Source organism: Strongylocentrotus purpuratus, unplaced genomic scaffold, assembly GCF_000002235.5.
Source record: "Strongylocentrotus purpuratus isolate Spur 01 unplaced genomic scaffold, Spur_5.0 spur5_scaffold_10, whole genome shotgun sequence".
NCBI classification, from domain to species: domain Eukaryota; kingdom Metazoa; phylum Echinodermata; class Echinoidea; order Camarodonta; family Strongylocentrotidae; genus Strongylocentrotus; species Strongylocentrotus purpuratus.
In genome coordinates this window covers 25,911,090-25,928,595 of record NW_022145595.1, presented here as the reverse complement: position 1 = coordinate 25,928,595, position 17,506 = coordinate 25,911,090, and the positions used below count along the sequence as shown (strand labels likewise).

General features: G+C 37.5%; 1 protein-coding gene across 1 annotated transcript; it reads right to left on the bottom strand.

Annotated features, from left to right (window-relative positions):
* Positions 1-4,136: 4,136 nt before the first annotated feature.
* LOC100889562 (methylthioribose kinase) lies at positions 4,137-14,789 on the bottom strand. The gene is made up of 7 exons (XM_030979901.1): positions 13,517-14,789; positions 11,830-11,955; positions 9,761-9,890; positions 7,296-7,467; positions 6,241-6,478; positions 5,290-5,558; positions 4,137-4,398 (listed from the first exon to the last, which is right to left on the bottom strand). Exons 1-7 carry the CDS (start codon positions 13,580-13,582, stop codon positions 4,248-4,250), a joined length of 1,152 nt encoding a protein of 383 aa, XP_030835761.1. The 5' UTR covers positions 13,583-14,789; the 3' UTR covers positions 4,137-4,247.
* Positions 14,790-17,506: the final 2,717 nt, after the last annotated feature.

The window sequence follows — 17,506 nt, the reverse complement described above, 5'->3', positions numbered from 1 at the left end:
AAACTTAGTAAAGAATACGTTGAACTCAGTACAATATCAGGCTTTAAAAATTATAACTGGTGGCCCTATTGGAACTTCATTACAATCCCTGCTTAAAGAAACAGGAGAAGAACCACTAGATATAAGGAGAAAAATGCTGACGAATAGATATTATTTTAAAGTGAAATCTACTCCCGAACACCCAGTCCGAAAATGTACAATCAACTGTTGGCAGTATGAAAATCTTAAAAAAAAGAAAGGAAAAAAGCCCTTTGGTTTTAGAATTCTAAACGAGAAAATAGTTCAAGAATCGGATGAAGTTGAAGAAAACAGACCAATACCATTTCCACCATGGCATTACATTCCACCCACCATCTCCACTGAATTACATACTTTAATCAGCAAGAATGACAACCCACACTATCAAAAAGCCAAATCTTTAGAAGTAATAAACACTAGATATAAAACACACCTACATATATACACAGACGGATCTAAAGATCCTAAAAGAGGCAACGCAGCAGCAGGCTTCTACGTACCAGCGATGAAAATTCATGAACAGAAACGATTACACAATGACACATCGTCATACAGGGCAGAACAAGTAGCCATTATTATGGCATTAGATTGGATTGAAAACTTGAATATTTATGTTGGTATAGTTATTCTTTCAGACTCTCTGAGTACAATAAATGCAATAGAATCGCAGATAAAAGAAAATTTCGTAATAGAAATACTGATAAAAATAACACATCTTCATTATAGAGGTATAAACATAACGCTAGAATGGATCCCATCTCACTGTGGACTAGTAGGGAATGAAGTAGTAGATAGTTTTGCTAAGAGAGCATTAAAGAAAAACATAGAAATTAACAATGATCTTAATTTACAAGAACTGAAATCAATACTGAGTAAAAGAGTACGAGAAATTGGGGAAGAAAGATGGAAAACGATAGAATCACCTTTAAAACGATTTGAGAATCATTCATGTATATCAATCAAGGTAAACAGATACAGTGAAGTAATATTACATAGATTGAGAATGGGTGTTCTTCAACTGAACCAACAAAAGGCTAAAGTGGGTTTAAGTGAAACAGAATATTGTGATTATTGTAACATCAGTGAAACAGAAGAACATTTTATATTTTATTGTAATAAGTATATCATTGAACGAGCAATGCTTTTCTCAGATTTAGACACCAAAACAATAGAAGAAACAAAAAGAATACTTTTCAAGTTTTCACAGAAGGCTCAATATGCCATCCTACTATATATCCATAGAACAGGTCGCTTCAAATAAAACAAGAGACCTAATAAGTTTACCTACAAGTAAAGTAAAATAAGCCAAAAGTACTTCTTTCCCCTATCGCTTCTTTAGGAGATTCTCATAAAGAGAATAAAAGGAGGAATAAATAAAGAAATATAATGTATGTAGGTATGTAATATATAGGCCTATATAGGCCATATATAATATTAAATAAAGACGTTAATTTTTCAATTGTTCTATTTTTATGCATTGATACTAACAAAGAGCCCACTTAAATGTTTGCTTACAATTAGTGATAATGTGATAAGATTTGTATATCAATTTACTTGAATGGATTGGAAATTCGGTTTCAGGAGCGCCCCTGTACGATGTGTCTCAATTTATAGTGTTTCTGTGTTTCTGAGTGGTCTAGGCACCGTGCGTTATAAAATTAAAAGATCACTGCGCACGCACGCCGAGTAGCCGAGAAGCCTGTTTCACATCGGGCAAAGCTAGTTTTCCATGCCATCGAAACCGGGCTGACCAGATTAAACTTTTAAAAAAAGCAGAAACACGAAGTTGTAAACCATCCAGAGACTCCTAAAAAATTGCGTTACTTTTTAATTATATCATTACAAATCTTTATCCTCAGTTTTCTTTTTATAACTGATTTTCCTTATAAAATTAAAAATAATTATGGCGTATAATATTCAACATTGAATGAACGCCAATAAACAATTACCCAACAACAACAACAACTCTCTCTCTATCTCTCTGTCTCTCTCTCTCTCTGTCTCTCTCTGTCTCTCTCTCTCTCTCCCTCCCCCTCTCTCTCTCTCTCTCTCTCTCTCTCTCTCTCTCTCTCTCTTTCTCGCCCTCTCTTTTGCCTTTTTACAAAGAGAATAGTGAATATCCATTATATCTTTAGGGCCTCTGCACATCTGTGTTTTTGTTACCGTTTTTATGAATAATTTTTTTTTTAAATGTATAGAGCAGGACAAACTATATTAAGAACAAAATAATACGGTCTCTCTCTCTCTCTATTTTATCCCTCCCTTTTCTAGTCCTACTTATTTTTTCTCTTCTCCCTGACTGGTTTTTATTTCTATCATATCGGCAACTCATACTGTGAATAAGCACAGTTATAATAGAATAATGCATGTTGAACTTCAAGAGTTTAAAGATAAACTTGACCTCTGGTTCAACAAAAAGAAAAAAGAAACAGAAGAAAACGAAACAAAATAAAGCAAACAAACAAATAAAAAGAATTTGCTTTTTTTTTTTTATACCTTTGTTGAATGAAGGCTTTGAAAGAAGACGATTCTTGTACCTTTCTCGACTCATAATCCTTGTCTGAATTCAGTCCGCCCCTCATGCGCATAGCGCAGAAGCTTTGACGTATTATTAGACAAAGAAGATGATTCGTCGTACCTTTCCAGTTTTCTCCCCTCCCGCGCAAAGCGCGGAAACTTTGAAGTTTCATTAAAATATTAGAGAAAGAAGACGACTCGAAGTACCGTTTTCGACTCTTAATCCTTGTCTGAATTCAGCCCCCCCCCCCCCCTCCTCCTGCGCGAAGCTTTGACGTATTATTAGACAAAGAAGACGATTCGTCAGTGTACCTTTCCCGACCCTTAATCCTTATCTGTATTCAGTCCCCCTCTTTCGAAGTGCGGAAGCTTTGACGTTTCATTAAATTATTAGAGAAAGAAGACGATTCGTTGTTCCGTTCTCGACTAGTAATCCTTAATTTGAACTCAATTTCCCCCTTTACGCGTGAAGCGCGGAAGCTTTGAAGTTTTATCAAATTATTAGAGAAAGAAGACGATCAGTTGTACCGTTTTCGACTCCTTTTCCCTTTTTTCTTCCTACGTCCTCTTCCTTTTTTTCTTCTCTTTCTCTCTTTTTTTTTTTTTTTTGGCGTTTTTTGGGGGGAAGGCGACCGCCCCCACCGCCCCCCTGGCTACGCGCCTGTGTAGACAATAGAGGTAAAAATGTCAGATGTAGACATAATAAAGGTAAAAATGTCAGAGGAATCAAACAATTCTGAGGTGAAATGCCAGAGGTATATGTCAGTGATAAATATGCCATAGGTAAAAACTTGATAATTGTTAGGGCTGATAAATTGATATTTGCACATTATATTACACAATTTGCAAACTTTGTTGGTTCATGTTATATGCTCTTAAATATGTAGAACATTTTTATGTTAATTTATGATACTGTTGAAATGATGTTTGTGTTGCATCATTTTCGTATTCATATATTGTGTTGCATTTCGTGTGTTTATATGTGCAGGGCCCTACTGTACAACAGTGTAAATATCACTGGATAGGCCACCCTGGGTACTAAAAGACACATAAATGAATACAAATAAAAAGAAGAATTGCAAATATAGTCAGTTAACATAAATAACTGTATTACCGACCACATATCTGATTGATTCACGTCTGTAAAAAAAAACATTTACACATACACATTCACATAAACAAAAATGATTAGAATCGAAATTTAAAAAATATTGTTTCAGAATCATTTTGAGTTTCAGAGAAGCGCTGCAAGCAGCGTATACATCACGCACCCAAACCTAATAATAATAATAATAATAATAATATAATAATAATAATAATAATAGCCTACTCCAAATTTTATTAAACCGAAACGGAAATTCTTTTTGCCCAATTGATCGTGAGCCCGGCAGCCACTGAGCAGCGCCAGATCGACGTTGCTCTATCCCTTATTGTTGAACGCCAAACAAGGTAGCAACAACTCCCATCTTTTAACGTCTTTTGGTATGAAGCAGCCGGGGTTCGATCCCACGACCTCCTGGTTGTGTGGCGGACGCTCTACTGACTGAGCCAACACTCCGGTACATGTTTCATGAAACTTTTTTTAAATGTTCAATTTCAGTAGCTTATAACAATTATTGTATCTTTCATGAAACAGGACCCAGAACAAGCTCATTACGGTCCAGAGAATGTAAAGAAAAAGCTCCTCTTGTCCATTTGTTCATTATAATTGATCATCTTAGGCCAAAGACGGCCATTAAGTCTGGAGCTGAGACGAAGTTAACGTCCTTGTAACCTAAGATGAGGTTTACACCGAGTTTAAGACATTCGATTTCAGCTGCTGGGTTTCCGTCTAAATCCTCTACATGGGCAGCGCCGACAATTCTGTATAAACAAATACAAATAGTAGTGGCATCATCATCACCTTCAACATAATCAATGTCACGACAATCACGGACATTAACAACTACAAGTTAATTGGTCATCAAGAAAATTAATGTATAGGTCGTTATTTTCTTATCTGAACCCCATCATCCGTGGGGTGCTAATCAATTCCTTTAGGAGTAGGTAGAATAATAAACAATTATTGGACTCAATGGCAGACCAGAGCATTTGATTAGGTTAATGGCTCTGAAATGGACTATCCAACCCTTCTATCATTCTATTATTGTTATATAAGTCTTTGATTTTGTAATATTGTGTTATTATTTTTATGGAGATTTTCGGATATAAAACAAACAAACAAAAGAGTTGCAAAAATTGCAATCCAAGAAATGTTCATTGGTAAGTCAACGAGGATATCTACCACCAAAACCTGTTAGGAATGTCTCGTGCACAAGTTAATTAAAATCCTGCCGAGAAGTTGGGTTTTAAAAAAATGACGAACGGGTGACGAAATCGTTTTGGAATAGGCGATGGGGATTTAATTATCTGGGCAACCTAGCCATACAAATCAATAAATACGTGAGCAAGATTAGTTAGTTCGGTTTGGCCATCCAAACGTGTGTTTCTGGGGGGGGGGGGGGGGGGGTGCTGATATTATTTGGGATACACCACTGTCCATAAAAGATAATCTGTATTTTTTCCTCTAATGCCATTTCTCCACTCTACAGCAAGCAAAAGAAGGGAAGTGTCCAATGGTAAATACGCCACTATTGTATACGAAAGGGAGAGATAATTCTAATCTTGTCTTTTCTCGTCATTCTCTGAATACACATCTAAAAAGCAATATCGACAACAACAAATAAACAGAACAAAACTTAAATGCTTATATACCTTCTTATGAGTTCACAGCCTGCGAATCCTACAACTTCCCGACCAAGCGATGTAAGATCGTCGCTCGGCAACCTCAACTCGGCATCTCCGAAATAGTCCGAGATGGCATCCGACATTGCATGACGAACCTTGTCGTGAAACTTAGTGCAACTGGAGTTTTTATTCTGCATGTCGATTCGATGGGCGTGGTAAGAGAAGATGTAGTTCGCGAGGAGGACACCGAGATCGAAACCCAGAGGCCCGACAAATGAAAATTCCAAGTCAATCATCTAAAAAATTCAGATATAGAGAGTATGAAACAATAATACCTATTTAATGAGATAATGGCGGTAGGTCTAGATATAACATTATTTCGAGTAAAGTATTTTTCAAAAAGTGAAATATGGTTTGGATATCCGATGTTCGCTCCGAACATTCTCTCGTCTAAATCATATGATTTTGTAGAGTTACGACCTGGGTTGTGATTCCTGTCAAGTTAGGCACAATGTTAGGTAGAGAGTTGGGTCCAGGGTTCAAGTACGGAATCCGGGGCCAGTTTCTCGAAACCGTCGTGAGTCTAAGCTTGTGGACATCCTATAGAAACGATATAGATAATTCTATATAATTATAACACACGTTTCAACGGGATATCCAAGAAGTTATGACGGTTCCGAGGACCCCCCCCCCCCCCCCCCCCCCCCCCGTTGATATTAGAAGTTGAACGTCCGGCAATTTTCTACCTGAACTTGTATCGTACACATACAATGAAAAACATGAACAATAATTGAGAAAGATCGTCCACAAAATTGATAACGCAATACTGTCTTATATAGCGCTGTGTGTTTGCAAAAATTTGAGATGTTATTGGAAACGTATACGGTAATATAAACTTCCTACATAATCAGGTCAAGTTGACAGTGAAGTTCGTGTGAAGAAATCTGTATAAAATAGTTTGACAGAATTTTGTTTTACCTTTGCATCTTGATCTTTGGTCATTATAGAACCCGTATGTAAATCACCGTGTAAGAGGCAGTCCTTTTTCTCCAAAAATATTGATCGCAGATCGGACGCGTTTCGTAGAAGTTCGTCGTTGTCATAGATGAGGGCAAGGCAGTCGGCGACCTCGGGCGAACACTGGTTCGTTGGATGATCACGGAGAAAGGGATACGTGAAGATGAAATCACGCGTCAACGACACCATTTCAGTATTTCTACAAGAAAGAAAAAAAAGCAAACAAATTATACCATGGCACCAATTCCCCCAAATCATGACAATACTGAAGTCACAGTTCTTTACAGTTTTGAACCCTTATTTTGTAGTCCATCGTGTAGCGCCTCCTGTTTATTTTCAAAGTACAAACTGTATGGCCCGAATTCACAAAGCAAAGTTTGAGCTCAGACCAAGGTTTGAGCTCAGACCAAGGTTTGAGCTCAAACCTCCTTTTGTTTCGCCAAACCTCCTTTTGTTCTTTACAAACCAGATTTGTACAAAACGCGTAAAACGCGTCATATGACGTACGAAAACCAAGGTTTGTCGACAAACCTCCTTTGTGAATTCGGGCCAAAATGAGCAAATTGTTTTGCTTTACAGACACTGGATTAACAAAAGTTTTATGATGGTGCACAAATTACAAACAGCCCTTCCCCTCCATTTTTAACCTCAAACTGCTGTTGATCTCCGACTCCGACGGAGGAAGAACAACACGAAGAAGGCAAACAACCAATATACCAACGATTACCCACACAAGAAATGCATCCTCAATCAATATTTCATATAAAACATTTCGACCGAGAATGTATCCTTCCAATCTTTCAAATTCTTTGATCCTTTAGATTGAAAGGAGGGGATGGGGGTGGTAATTTTGTTGTAAAACTTTTCCTCGGATATCAAGTTGAAGTGATGTATAGAACTGCATTTCAATGCCAAATTTTTTTCTGAGAGAGGATTTCTTCTTGCCACTCTTTTTTTGGTCTCCCAAAAGTCACAAACTGCCCTTTCCCCCAAAGTTCGAACAAAGGTATACCTACTCGAAAGCTTGTTTGAGTTGATCAAACTTTTCCCGCCCTAGTTCCTTTTCGGTGGTGTGTTTGTGTATCCGGATTAAATATCTGACGATTTGTCTTCCTGCATCAAGATTCAGATGACCGCGAACAAGTTGCTTCTTCATCACCTCATAACCTCGAAGATCTTCCATTAGAACTGATTAGAACAAACAAGTTTAAAGCAGGAGGATGAGCAAGCATTACTTTGAAGATAATCGCAATTGTCATGCAGTGGCGTACGCAGGATTTTTTTCGAGGAGGGTCTTTGAAAATTTGGAAATCGCGCCAACCGATATTAACCTCCAAAAGCCAGCTCCCCCCCCCCCCCTCCTGCGTACGCGCCTGATTACATGTTTATCAATAAATCATTGTCCCAGAAGCTTGCAGCAGGCTTGTCCGACATATCAATATAACGTCAATGATTACATGAAATGTTGATTCATCTGTATAGAGAAACCTTCTGACACAATTGTGTTCTGGAAAGAGCGTCCATGTATTTTTGTAAGTAATTTACAAGTGTAAATTTCTGAATTATTACTACTTTGGACTACTTGGAAAAGATTTCTAGTATGACATGTAACAGTCAGATCGTAACCGATAATATTATACAAAAATGTGATGGTAATAATGATGATGACGATGATGATGGTGATGATGATGCCAGGGGCGGATCCAGCCGGCGGCAAGAGGGGGGCCCAAATCTTGAGAAAATATTTAGCGGCGAATCAGCCCGCCGGCGAATGAGCGGGGGGGGGGGGGGGTGGGGGTGGGGGTGGATAAGAGCACATATATTTGTTTTGGGGGGTCCAGTTTTCGGGAACATTTTTGCGCCGAATCAGCCGGCCGGTGAATATTGAAGCGGGAGGGGGGATGCTGGAGAGCAGGATCACTAATTTCTTCTTCGTTTTTTCGAGGGGGGAAGGTGAAGCGCCGTTTTAGCATGACTTTCTTTTTAACCCTCACTTTCACCTATCCCAGATAACCCTTAGTTTTTTGTTGCTGCTTTATATGTAGTTGATAATGCATGATTAAAATTAATAGAGAAAGAGAGAGAGAGAACCACCATCATTATGCAATGGTTCAAGGTTTGTGTAATATACATTTGAAACCATTTCTTAGTGTCTCAACCCTAAAAAAATAGCGAAACTATTTTTGAGGAAAAGCATTATACTGAACTGAATAAAGAATAATAACTTTATATTGGCTCAATCTAATACTGATACGGGCTAAAGACAATGTGGTATCGGCACAGTAGGATCGGGTATTTTTATAGAGGTTTTCCAAAATGACATTCTGATAATCAACATTTCGTTCTGTTATCATATGTATATACGCATAATACAACTGATCTTTATGATTTCTTAACGTAACATAGCTTCTTCTCCCCCTGCAAATAAAAAAGAAAACAGGGTTATTCAATAAAAGGATCATGCGACAAAATGATCATTGTGATTCAAATTGATGCAAGGATTTTTTTGAACAAGCAATGCTTTTCACCAGAATCTTCTTTGTAAAAACGACTTTTACAAATCTCAGCCATGCAATTCTGCCATTGTGTTGTAAAATCACTTTCAGATTAGGAGAATTGTATTCTATAATGAGTATTTTAAATTGAATGGAACGTCTCAACTCAGTAAGCATGGCTGAGATTTGTAAATGTTGTTTTTACAAAGAAGATTCTGGTGAATAGCAGTGCTTATTCAAACAAATATTCGCATCAATTTGAATCACAATCATTATTTGTCGCTTAACCCCTTCTAATGACCTTGTTTTCTTTCTCGTTTGCAAGTGGAGAAGAAGAAGATATGTCACGTTAAAGACATCATAAAGATCAGTGTTGTATGTGTATATATACACACAGGCCCCGCGGAACGTTTATCAAAGTGGGGGGGGGGGGGCTAAAGTATTTACGATCAGGTAGAGGGTAGCGAGCGTAAATTGGTGTGGGGGTTTCAGGGGGCGGAGCCCCAGGAAGCTCAGGGGTTTTAGGCATTTAATTACGGTCAGAGAAGCACAAATATTTTGATGCCGCATTTGTGTCACTGGCAGGTCAGGGGGGCCGTTTTTTTTTGTTTTTGTTTTTAAGGTAAAATTTACGTTACTATCCTATTTTTTTTTTACCGGTTTGGGAGGCTAGAGGGGGGGGGGGGGGCGGTAGAATCGGCCCGTGGATCCGCGCCTGGATGATGCCACTGATGATGATAATAAATAATAATAATAATAACAATAACGATTATATTACATCTTCTACAAATAATGATAATGATAATTCCAGCAACACCAACAACAACAATAAAAATAATAATAATAAAAAAAAAAAAAATTAAATAAAGTAGGTAATGATAATATTTCAAAGCGCTGTACATTCACTTGACGCCCTAATTAGAAACATTTTTTTTCTTTTACAGGCTACATAATTATTCCGAGATGCATAAGATCTAAATACTCACATGAATGATTGGCAGTGTCTTTATGGTAGGGTTTGGGGACACTGCCCTGTGCTATCTCATCAAACCAACATAGAGCTTCATACTCTATCTCAGATCTAACCGCGGATAGAGGATACTCTGGACCTAGACACTGAAAAGAAAATTATTAGTATAAGTAGTATTAATAATAATAATAATAATAATAATAATAATAATAATAATGGGTTCTTGTAGTAGTAGTAGTAGAAGTAGAAGTAGTAGTAGTAGTAGGCCTATTAGTAGTACATGTAGCAGTAGTAGTAGTAGTAGTAGTAGTAGTAGTAGTAGTAGTATTACTATAATTATTACTTTTATTATCATTTTTAATTATTGTTTTCATCATTCTTATCAATGGTATTATTGATATAGTATTAGTATTATCATCATCATCACCATCATCATCATCAGTAATCATAATTGTTATTATCACTACGTAACTTATAACTAAATCATGTTAACGCAAGATAAATACTCATAGTGCCATCTTTATTCTTTATGAATCATTTGTGATTTCGACTGTCAAAAATAAGATAAAGGCCGGTGTTCTTGAAGTCGAGATAAAGTTTTAAAATACCGATAAGTCAATGGAAATAGGCCACTGATTTTGGAAGCGTCAAGCGCCAAGCGTCTAAAATCTTCATCCCGTAATGGTTACCATGATTTTTTTTAATGTTTGAATTAAATTCATGCCATCATTTAGTAATAATAACTGTAATATTATTTATTTCTTCATAAGCACTATTATAGTACACTGATTCAAGCGCTGAAACAATAAACACATTTATTGGATTTTGGAAGCGTCAAGCGCCAAGCGTCTAAAATCTTCATCCCGTAATGGTTACCATGATTTTTTTTTAATGTTTGAATTAAATTCATGCAATCATTTAGTAATAATAACTGTAATATTATTTATTTCTTCATAAGCACTATTACAGTACACTGATTCAAGCGATGAAACAATAAACACAGAGATGTATTTCCAACGATATACTGTATAATTCATATGGCACTTAGCAGTAAACATATTAGTTATCAATATGCGAAGCTTGGACAAGATATTAATAACAATGATACAAGATAAGGACATGAAACCAGCAACGGCATAGATATAAATTAACCTGGGTGTTCCACAAAGACTAAGATCGACTTTAAGTTGGACTTATAACTATGGCAGGCTATTCATGCCACTGTTTGCTCTCACCATTGGTCTCTCAAGGGACGTTAACCAATATTTTTTCCTTTAAAAATGAATTATCAAAAAATATATATTCTGTACATTTGTGATCACGATTTGTACGTCCGTTGAGAACACAATATCAGTATATGGTGAGAGCAAACAGTGGCACGAACCAGGGGCGGATCCACGTAGCGATTATTCCGGATCGGGCCCCCCCCCTCCCTAGCCCCCCAAAACGATAACAAAAATAGGATAATAACATAAAGTTAACCTTTATAAAACAAAAAACAAAAGCGCCCCCCCCCCCCACTTATTCACCGGCCGGCTGAGTCGGCACTAAATTTTGTATTAAGATTTGGCTACCCCCCCCCCCCCCCCCCTTGACCCCGTCTGGATCCTCTGCAGGCGCGGATCCACGGGGGGGGGGCTGACGGGTTAACAACAACAACAACATTTTTTTTTTTAATTCTCACGAATTAGGTGAAAAAAACAAAAATAGTGGTCTCACCCCCCCCCCCCGCCCCCCGCTTATTCACCGGTGGCTGAGTCACAACTAATATTTTCTCACGGATTGCCCCCCCCCCCCCCCCCCCCCCCCCCCCTCTTCCCGCCGGCTGGATCCGCCACTGGCACGAACGGCCTGCCATAGCCATAGTTAAGTCCAACTTAAAGTCAATCGTAGTCTTTGTGAAACACTCCCCTGTCCTGTTGAAAGCCAGATATGTGTTAATCACATTTAATACAGAGTTAACGCATAGCTCTCTGACTGACAGTATAGCGATATGATGAACTAGGAAGAGTTGGGTTTTTAGTTTCTTTTTGAAAGTTTCTCTCTCATCTTTTTGTCATAACGAGATTTATTTCGTTAATATACCTTGATATAAGGCGGTGCATGTTTGACGATGACTGACTTTCTCTCGACGTCCTGCTCGATGACGCGATGGACGTCGTTCAGGTTTCCATCACCGATTACCTCGACGATAAACCCTGCAGCTTGTAACTAAAATAGTACAGAATAAGAGTGTGTGTGTGTGTGAGAGAGAGAGAGAGAGAGAGAGAGAGAGGGGGAGAGAGAGAAAGTGTGATAGAGAAAGAGAGAAAGTGTGTGTGTGTGTGTGTGTGAGAGAGAGAGAGAGAGAGAGAGAGAGAGAGGGGGGGGGAAGAAAGAAAGTAGATGATTTAATCGTGTATTACACAATGTCCCTTCATATTTAATCAACATAATAACAATCACTTATTGCGTAATCAGAACGTGATATCTATGGGAAATATGTTAAATATAATGTGTATCGCAATACCATGTAACACGATGAATTTCCATTGTTAAATGGACAGTAAAGTTGAACCTTATGAACCTTATGAACAGGGTGTTGAAATTGCCTTGAGTTGATTATTTCGATAGTAGTTGCTATCGTGTTTATATTTTCTTGCAAAAAAAACTGGCATGTGTAACGTGAAATATTATGAAAAATAATCTGAACTGTATAGGCTACTGACAACCCGGACTATTCCCAGCCCATAACCAGGCAAGCTATCCAACACCCGGACACATAGCCCCGCCCCGGACAATGATGTAACGAGGTCGGATACTAGTTATCGTATCCTGGGCATCGTAAATATGGGGGCGTATACCCTCTCAATGCTAGCGCACAGTAGCTCGAAGTGGTAGGTCTAATACATAGGGACAATACGCGAAGGATTCAAAGTCCATACGCAAACAATAATTATGACCCAAAGTAGTTGTTGAGGATTTGTTAAAATATTTTCTAAAGGAATATCTACGCACCGTCGATTATTTCACAAAAGTCAATAATCTACAGTAAGCCTAATCTACAGTGTATGTTGGTACTCCATTGGGTTGTATTGGTTACATAACGAAAGTGGCCTATAATTATGTACGTATCATCATGCCGTCCAGTAAAGCATGCATGGGGAAATATTATAATCACGAAAGGAAACATGCATACATGTGCCTCGACAGGAAAACACATGATAGTTAAACCGATGGCTTATTTCCAATTGGATGATAATATAAGAAAGTAATTGACCCTTGATAAGTTCAGAGATATAGTATATTTTTATTTAACCCTTTGAGTACTGAATTCTCTCATTCCCATAGGCTATACACAGAGACCACCAGGTTCCAGGAGGGAATGGGTTAAAGAATGAAAATACGAGCAATGATGCTGAAACGACAGCAATTTTACTTACAGATTCAAATTAGCTTAACCTAAAGCACAAACAGGTTCTTCTCCTAATACCCTATGCTTTATTTGTCTAAAATATGAATGATGTATTTAATCAGGTAAAACGGATATACACGGCACTATAGCTTGCCTAGACGTATTTACCTGCATGTCACTGTGTAAAATAATTTTTCCAGCAGTTTTATATTTATAAGCTATATTTTATACAAATCAATCACGTTTCACTAAATTAATTGATGAAAAGTCCGTATATCGATCACCGTATCGAAAATAATAATATGCTTATCGTGTAAAATACGACGGATTGGGAGAAGAATGATGATAAAAGATAATAAATAACATATTAAATCTTACCTTTTCATCTGTCTGCATATACTCCTTCACCCTCTGGATCCAATCGTTGAATGTCTCTTTCGCCATCGTTTAAAAGAAAAAGCTAATGAAAGTTGTTTTATTGGATAGTTTACATCTCCAATCAGTGACACAATTATGATGTAGACCTACAATGCGCTTAATAATAGTCCCTCTGCCTGTTATCTCGTAATTATATTCATTTGAAATAAATCGCAGGATGATTCGAACTATCGCAGGCAACGAGGCAGGTCTTGAAGTTCGATGTGATCATTCCAGAATGGCTTAATTATCCTACACTATAAACAAAACGTTCTGGTGCTACGTTTTCCTATAAAGAGAAAAGAGCAAAATTCGCGTCTTGACTAAATGATGAATGCACTGATACAGTGACTTTATTGTCCTATGCTATTAATACGATGATCACATGGCATGTGTAAAGGTCAATAATCCCTGTTGGTTGAACGACCAATAGTACTGTGCATACATGATTATAAAAAGTGTCTGTGGCAAAAACGAGGTACACTGTTATGTCAATGTTTACCTAGATCCGTGCCAATGAGTTTCGTTCAATCAGGCTCGTGATCCCATTATTGTTCGATATGATGTAACATGTCATCACGTGCATTGTATAATTTAGAGGAGAGCTATATTTTACCGATCACGCCGAAATGCACAACAACAAAAACCCGAGTGGGTGCGGAGGGTTCTGTGTTAACGTAAACGCGGTCAAAAGTTGGTAGAAAATCAATCTAAACCATTATAGCAAAATCAATCAAATCACTAAAACTAAATCATACTTTGCAAGGGCAGTTTCGCATGTTTAAATAATTCTGGCACATTTGGTCGATAATTACTCTTGACAAACCATATATAAGCTACTTCGGAGATACACATAGGCCATTTGTACAAGACTGTACGAGGTTCATGCTTCAACCCATCGGAGACGACTGCTGTATGATGCCTCTTGCATACAGTAATTGCTGCTAGGTGGGTCAAAAAGTATTGCTTGCCTACCTAACAACACGGATTGGAATGTATGTCATTTCGCATTCTCAACTATTTAAATACATTTATTCGTAACATCTACAGGTAATGAAATAACTTGTAACGAGGCACTGAATTTGACTACATTAATTACGAAAATGGCCTATTCAATTCTTTTCAATTCAATTAAAAAGGGTTTAATTTGAGAGAAAAATTCGAGGCCAAACGCTGAATTGTGCATGTTCACAACAGTTTCTCACTGTCACGTCACACTGCATTGTAATATTAGAAATACATATATATATATATTTGTGGACTCATTTAAGGGGGGTCATTTGTACAAGCGCTGTCTCCCACGTGGCTTATTCCAACTCAAATCCAATTTGGCCGACGTCACTTTTTTCTGACAATAAAAAAGTCCTACTTGTCGGTTGTCACCAGGGGCGTACGCAGGATTTTTTCCGAGGGGGGGGGGGGCCAAGACGAAAATCCAATTGAAACCAATTGAACACCAATTGAAACTTCAATTGGTATCAATTGGTTTCAATGGGTTTCAATTGGTCTCAATAGGTTTTAACAGGTTTCAATGGGACTTTAATAGGTCTTCAGATGGTTTCAATTAGTCCAGATCGGCCCCATTGGACAAATTGGCCCCATTGGCCCCATTGGCCCCATTGGCCTAGGTCCCATTAGACTTTAATGGGTCCCCAATTGGTTTCAATTGGTCCATTGGCCCCTTTGGATAAATTGGACCCATTGGCCCCATTGGCCTAGGCCCCATTAGACTTTAATGGGTCCCCAATTGGTTTCAATTGGACCAATTGGCCTTAATTTGGACTTCAATTGGTCCAATTGAAACCAATTGAAATTCCATTAAAGTCTAATAGGGCCAATTGAAATCAATAGAAACCGATAGGACCAATGCTAAATAGAAACCATGCAGTTGGACCAATAGAAACCATTAGGACCAATAAGACCAATAGAAAACAATATGACCAGTAGGCCCAATAGAAACCAACAGAAACCAATAGAAACAAACAAATCTAGGCATTTCATGAATATTCATTATCACTTTAGACGTGTCACAGAAAAATAAATTTATCATGATTTGTTAAGCAAATTATGACAATGCACATCAATTTTGTGATTTCTATTTTCTTTCGGCAATTTTATTAACCAATAGATTTTTTTGTCTGATCATGTTACAATTACATTCACGTTTTAGCAATAGATATATTGATTATATGATTACTAACCAAGAAACAACATGCATATTTAGTATATGTGTACAAGCCTGTGTCACTGTAAATGTAAATCTTGATCATTTCAAATGATCTATGTGATGAGGTTAATGCAAATAAGATTGGAAGATACCTAATTGGTGGACAGTTGCCAATATCGATTATGAGGTATCAGTATTTTATCACTGGTTCTTTTAACTGGATCGATTTACCAATTGAATCCCCATTGAATGCCCCCATTGAATCCCAATTCAATACCAATTGGCAATTTGGAGTACATGGAAAGTGAAACAATGGGTACCCATTGAAACCAATTGGCAATTAGTCCCCATTGGAACCAATTGGCAATTGGTCCCCATTAAAACCAATTGCCAGTTGGTTTCAATGGGGACCAAATTGCCAATTGGTTTTAATGGGTACCCATTGTTTCACTTTCCATTTACTCCAAATTGCCAATTGGGATTCAATTGAATTTTCGTCTTGGGGGGTTAAAACTTGAAAATCGCGTCGAAAATTTCGCAACGACACAGCCAGCTGCTGAATAAGCGGGGAGGGGGGAGGGGGGGGGGGTAAGGTCATCTTTTGGGTCACTTTTTTTTAAATAAACAAAAACTTAACTGGGGAGTTCGACCCCCCTCCCCCCCCCCCCCCCCCCCTGCGTACGCGCCTGGTTGTCACACACTACAATCACTACAATCACAATTATCTATGTCTCTTCTGCAATGAGTTACGACAATAGTTCTGTGATCTTAATGTTCGAAAAAGATAAGTTTGGATAGTTTAAGAAAGAAGTAAAAATGAATACCTAGAAAATATTAAATATATTTTTCATTTCATGTACTTTGCTAGCTTAAAATTTAATAGCACATATCATGTATTATGTAGACTAAAAGTTGAACTATAATCTGTATTAATAGTATATGCTATTTTCCTAAAAATAGACCCTTAACTAAAACTGAATAAGCTAGGATGGGGGATATGGGGAGAAGGAGGGTGTTATAGTTCTAGGAATATGTTGTTGTTGTTATGATCGTTAATAATAATCATTTATATGTCTGTACGCATGCTTTTTGTTTATATTATCATTTTTATTATTATTGTCGTAGTACATATTAATTAATTAATCAATTTATTGTAGTTATTTTGGGGCCCCGAAAAAGAACACGTCAACTTTGTTGGTCGATCTAAAACGGGTGATCCCTCGATATTCATCTTAATTTTAATATATATATATTTATACTTTTAGAATATTCCTTGTAAAGAATTAGGTTTTTGTTTCTTCATGTTTTACGATGTTTGTATTTCATATTTTATGATCGCAAATAAAACCAAACCATTAACCACACAAATCAGACATTTCATAAAGTGGTATTCATGTTTTTAATATGCAAACATACTGTACACAACGTTTCCACTTTGTTCGACGAATACATGTATATCTTTCAGCTCAATGAGACTACAATGCTGCTGAACACCATCGCATATTTCAAAAGTGACTTTCTGTAATTTTACTCGAGGCAGTCTCTGAAACTTTGTTGTCTGTACGTTTCGACCACGATTGTGGGACACTAACATTCAGGGGCCCGTATCACAAAGCCTTTTTCAATGACAAATGACAAAAATCAGTGACAAACCTGCTGACAACCAATCAGAAGCAAGGATTTCAGTAGCTTATAACAAAAACTGTCATTTGTCACCGATCACAAGTTTTGTGAAACGCCCCCCTGGTGAGTAACAAGATGCATAGACTTCTAGGATATCATAG

Coding starts and splice junctions, on each gene's coding strand:
- LOC100889562 (XM_030979901.1), bottom strand. CDS start 13,582: ATGGCGAAAGAGACATTCAACGATTGGATCCAGAGGGTGAAGGAGTAT. Junction 11,956..13,516: donor ATATGCAGACAGATGAAAAG/GTAAGATTTAAT, acceptor GTACTATTTTAG/TTACAAGCTGCAGGGTTTAT. Junction 4,399..5,289: donor GGCTGTGAACTCATAAGAAG/GTATATAAGCAT, acceptor TTGTTTATACAG/AATTGTCGGCGCTGCCCATG.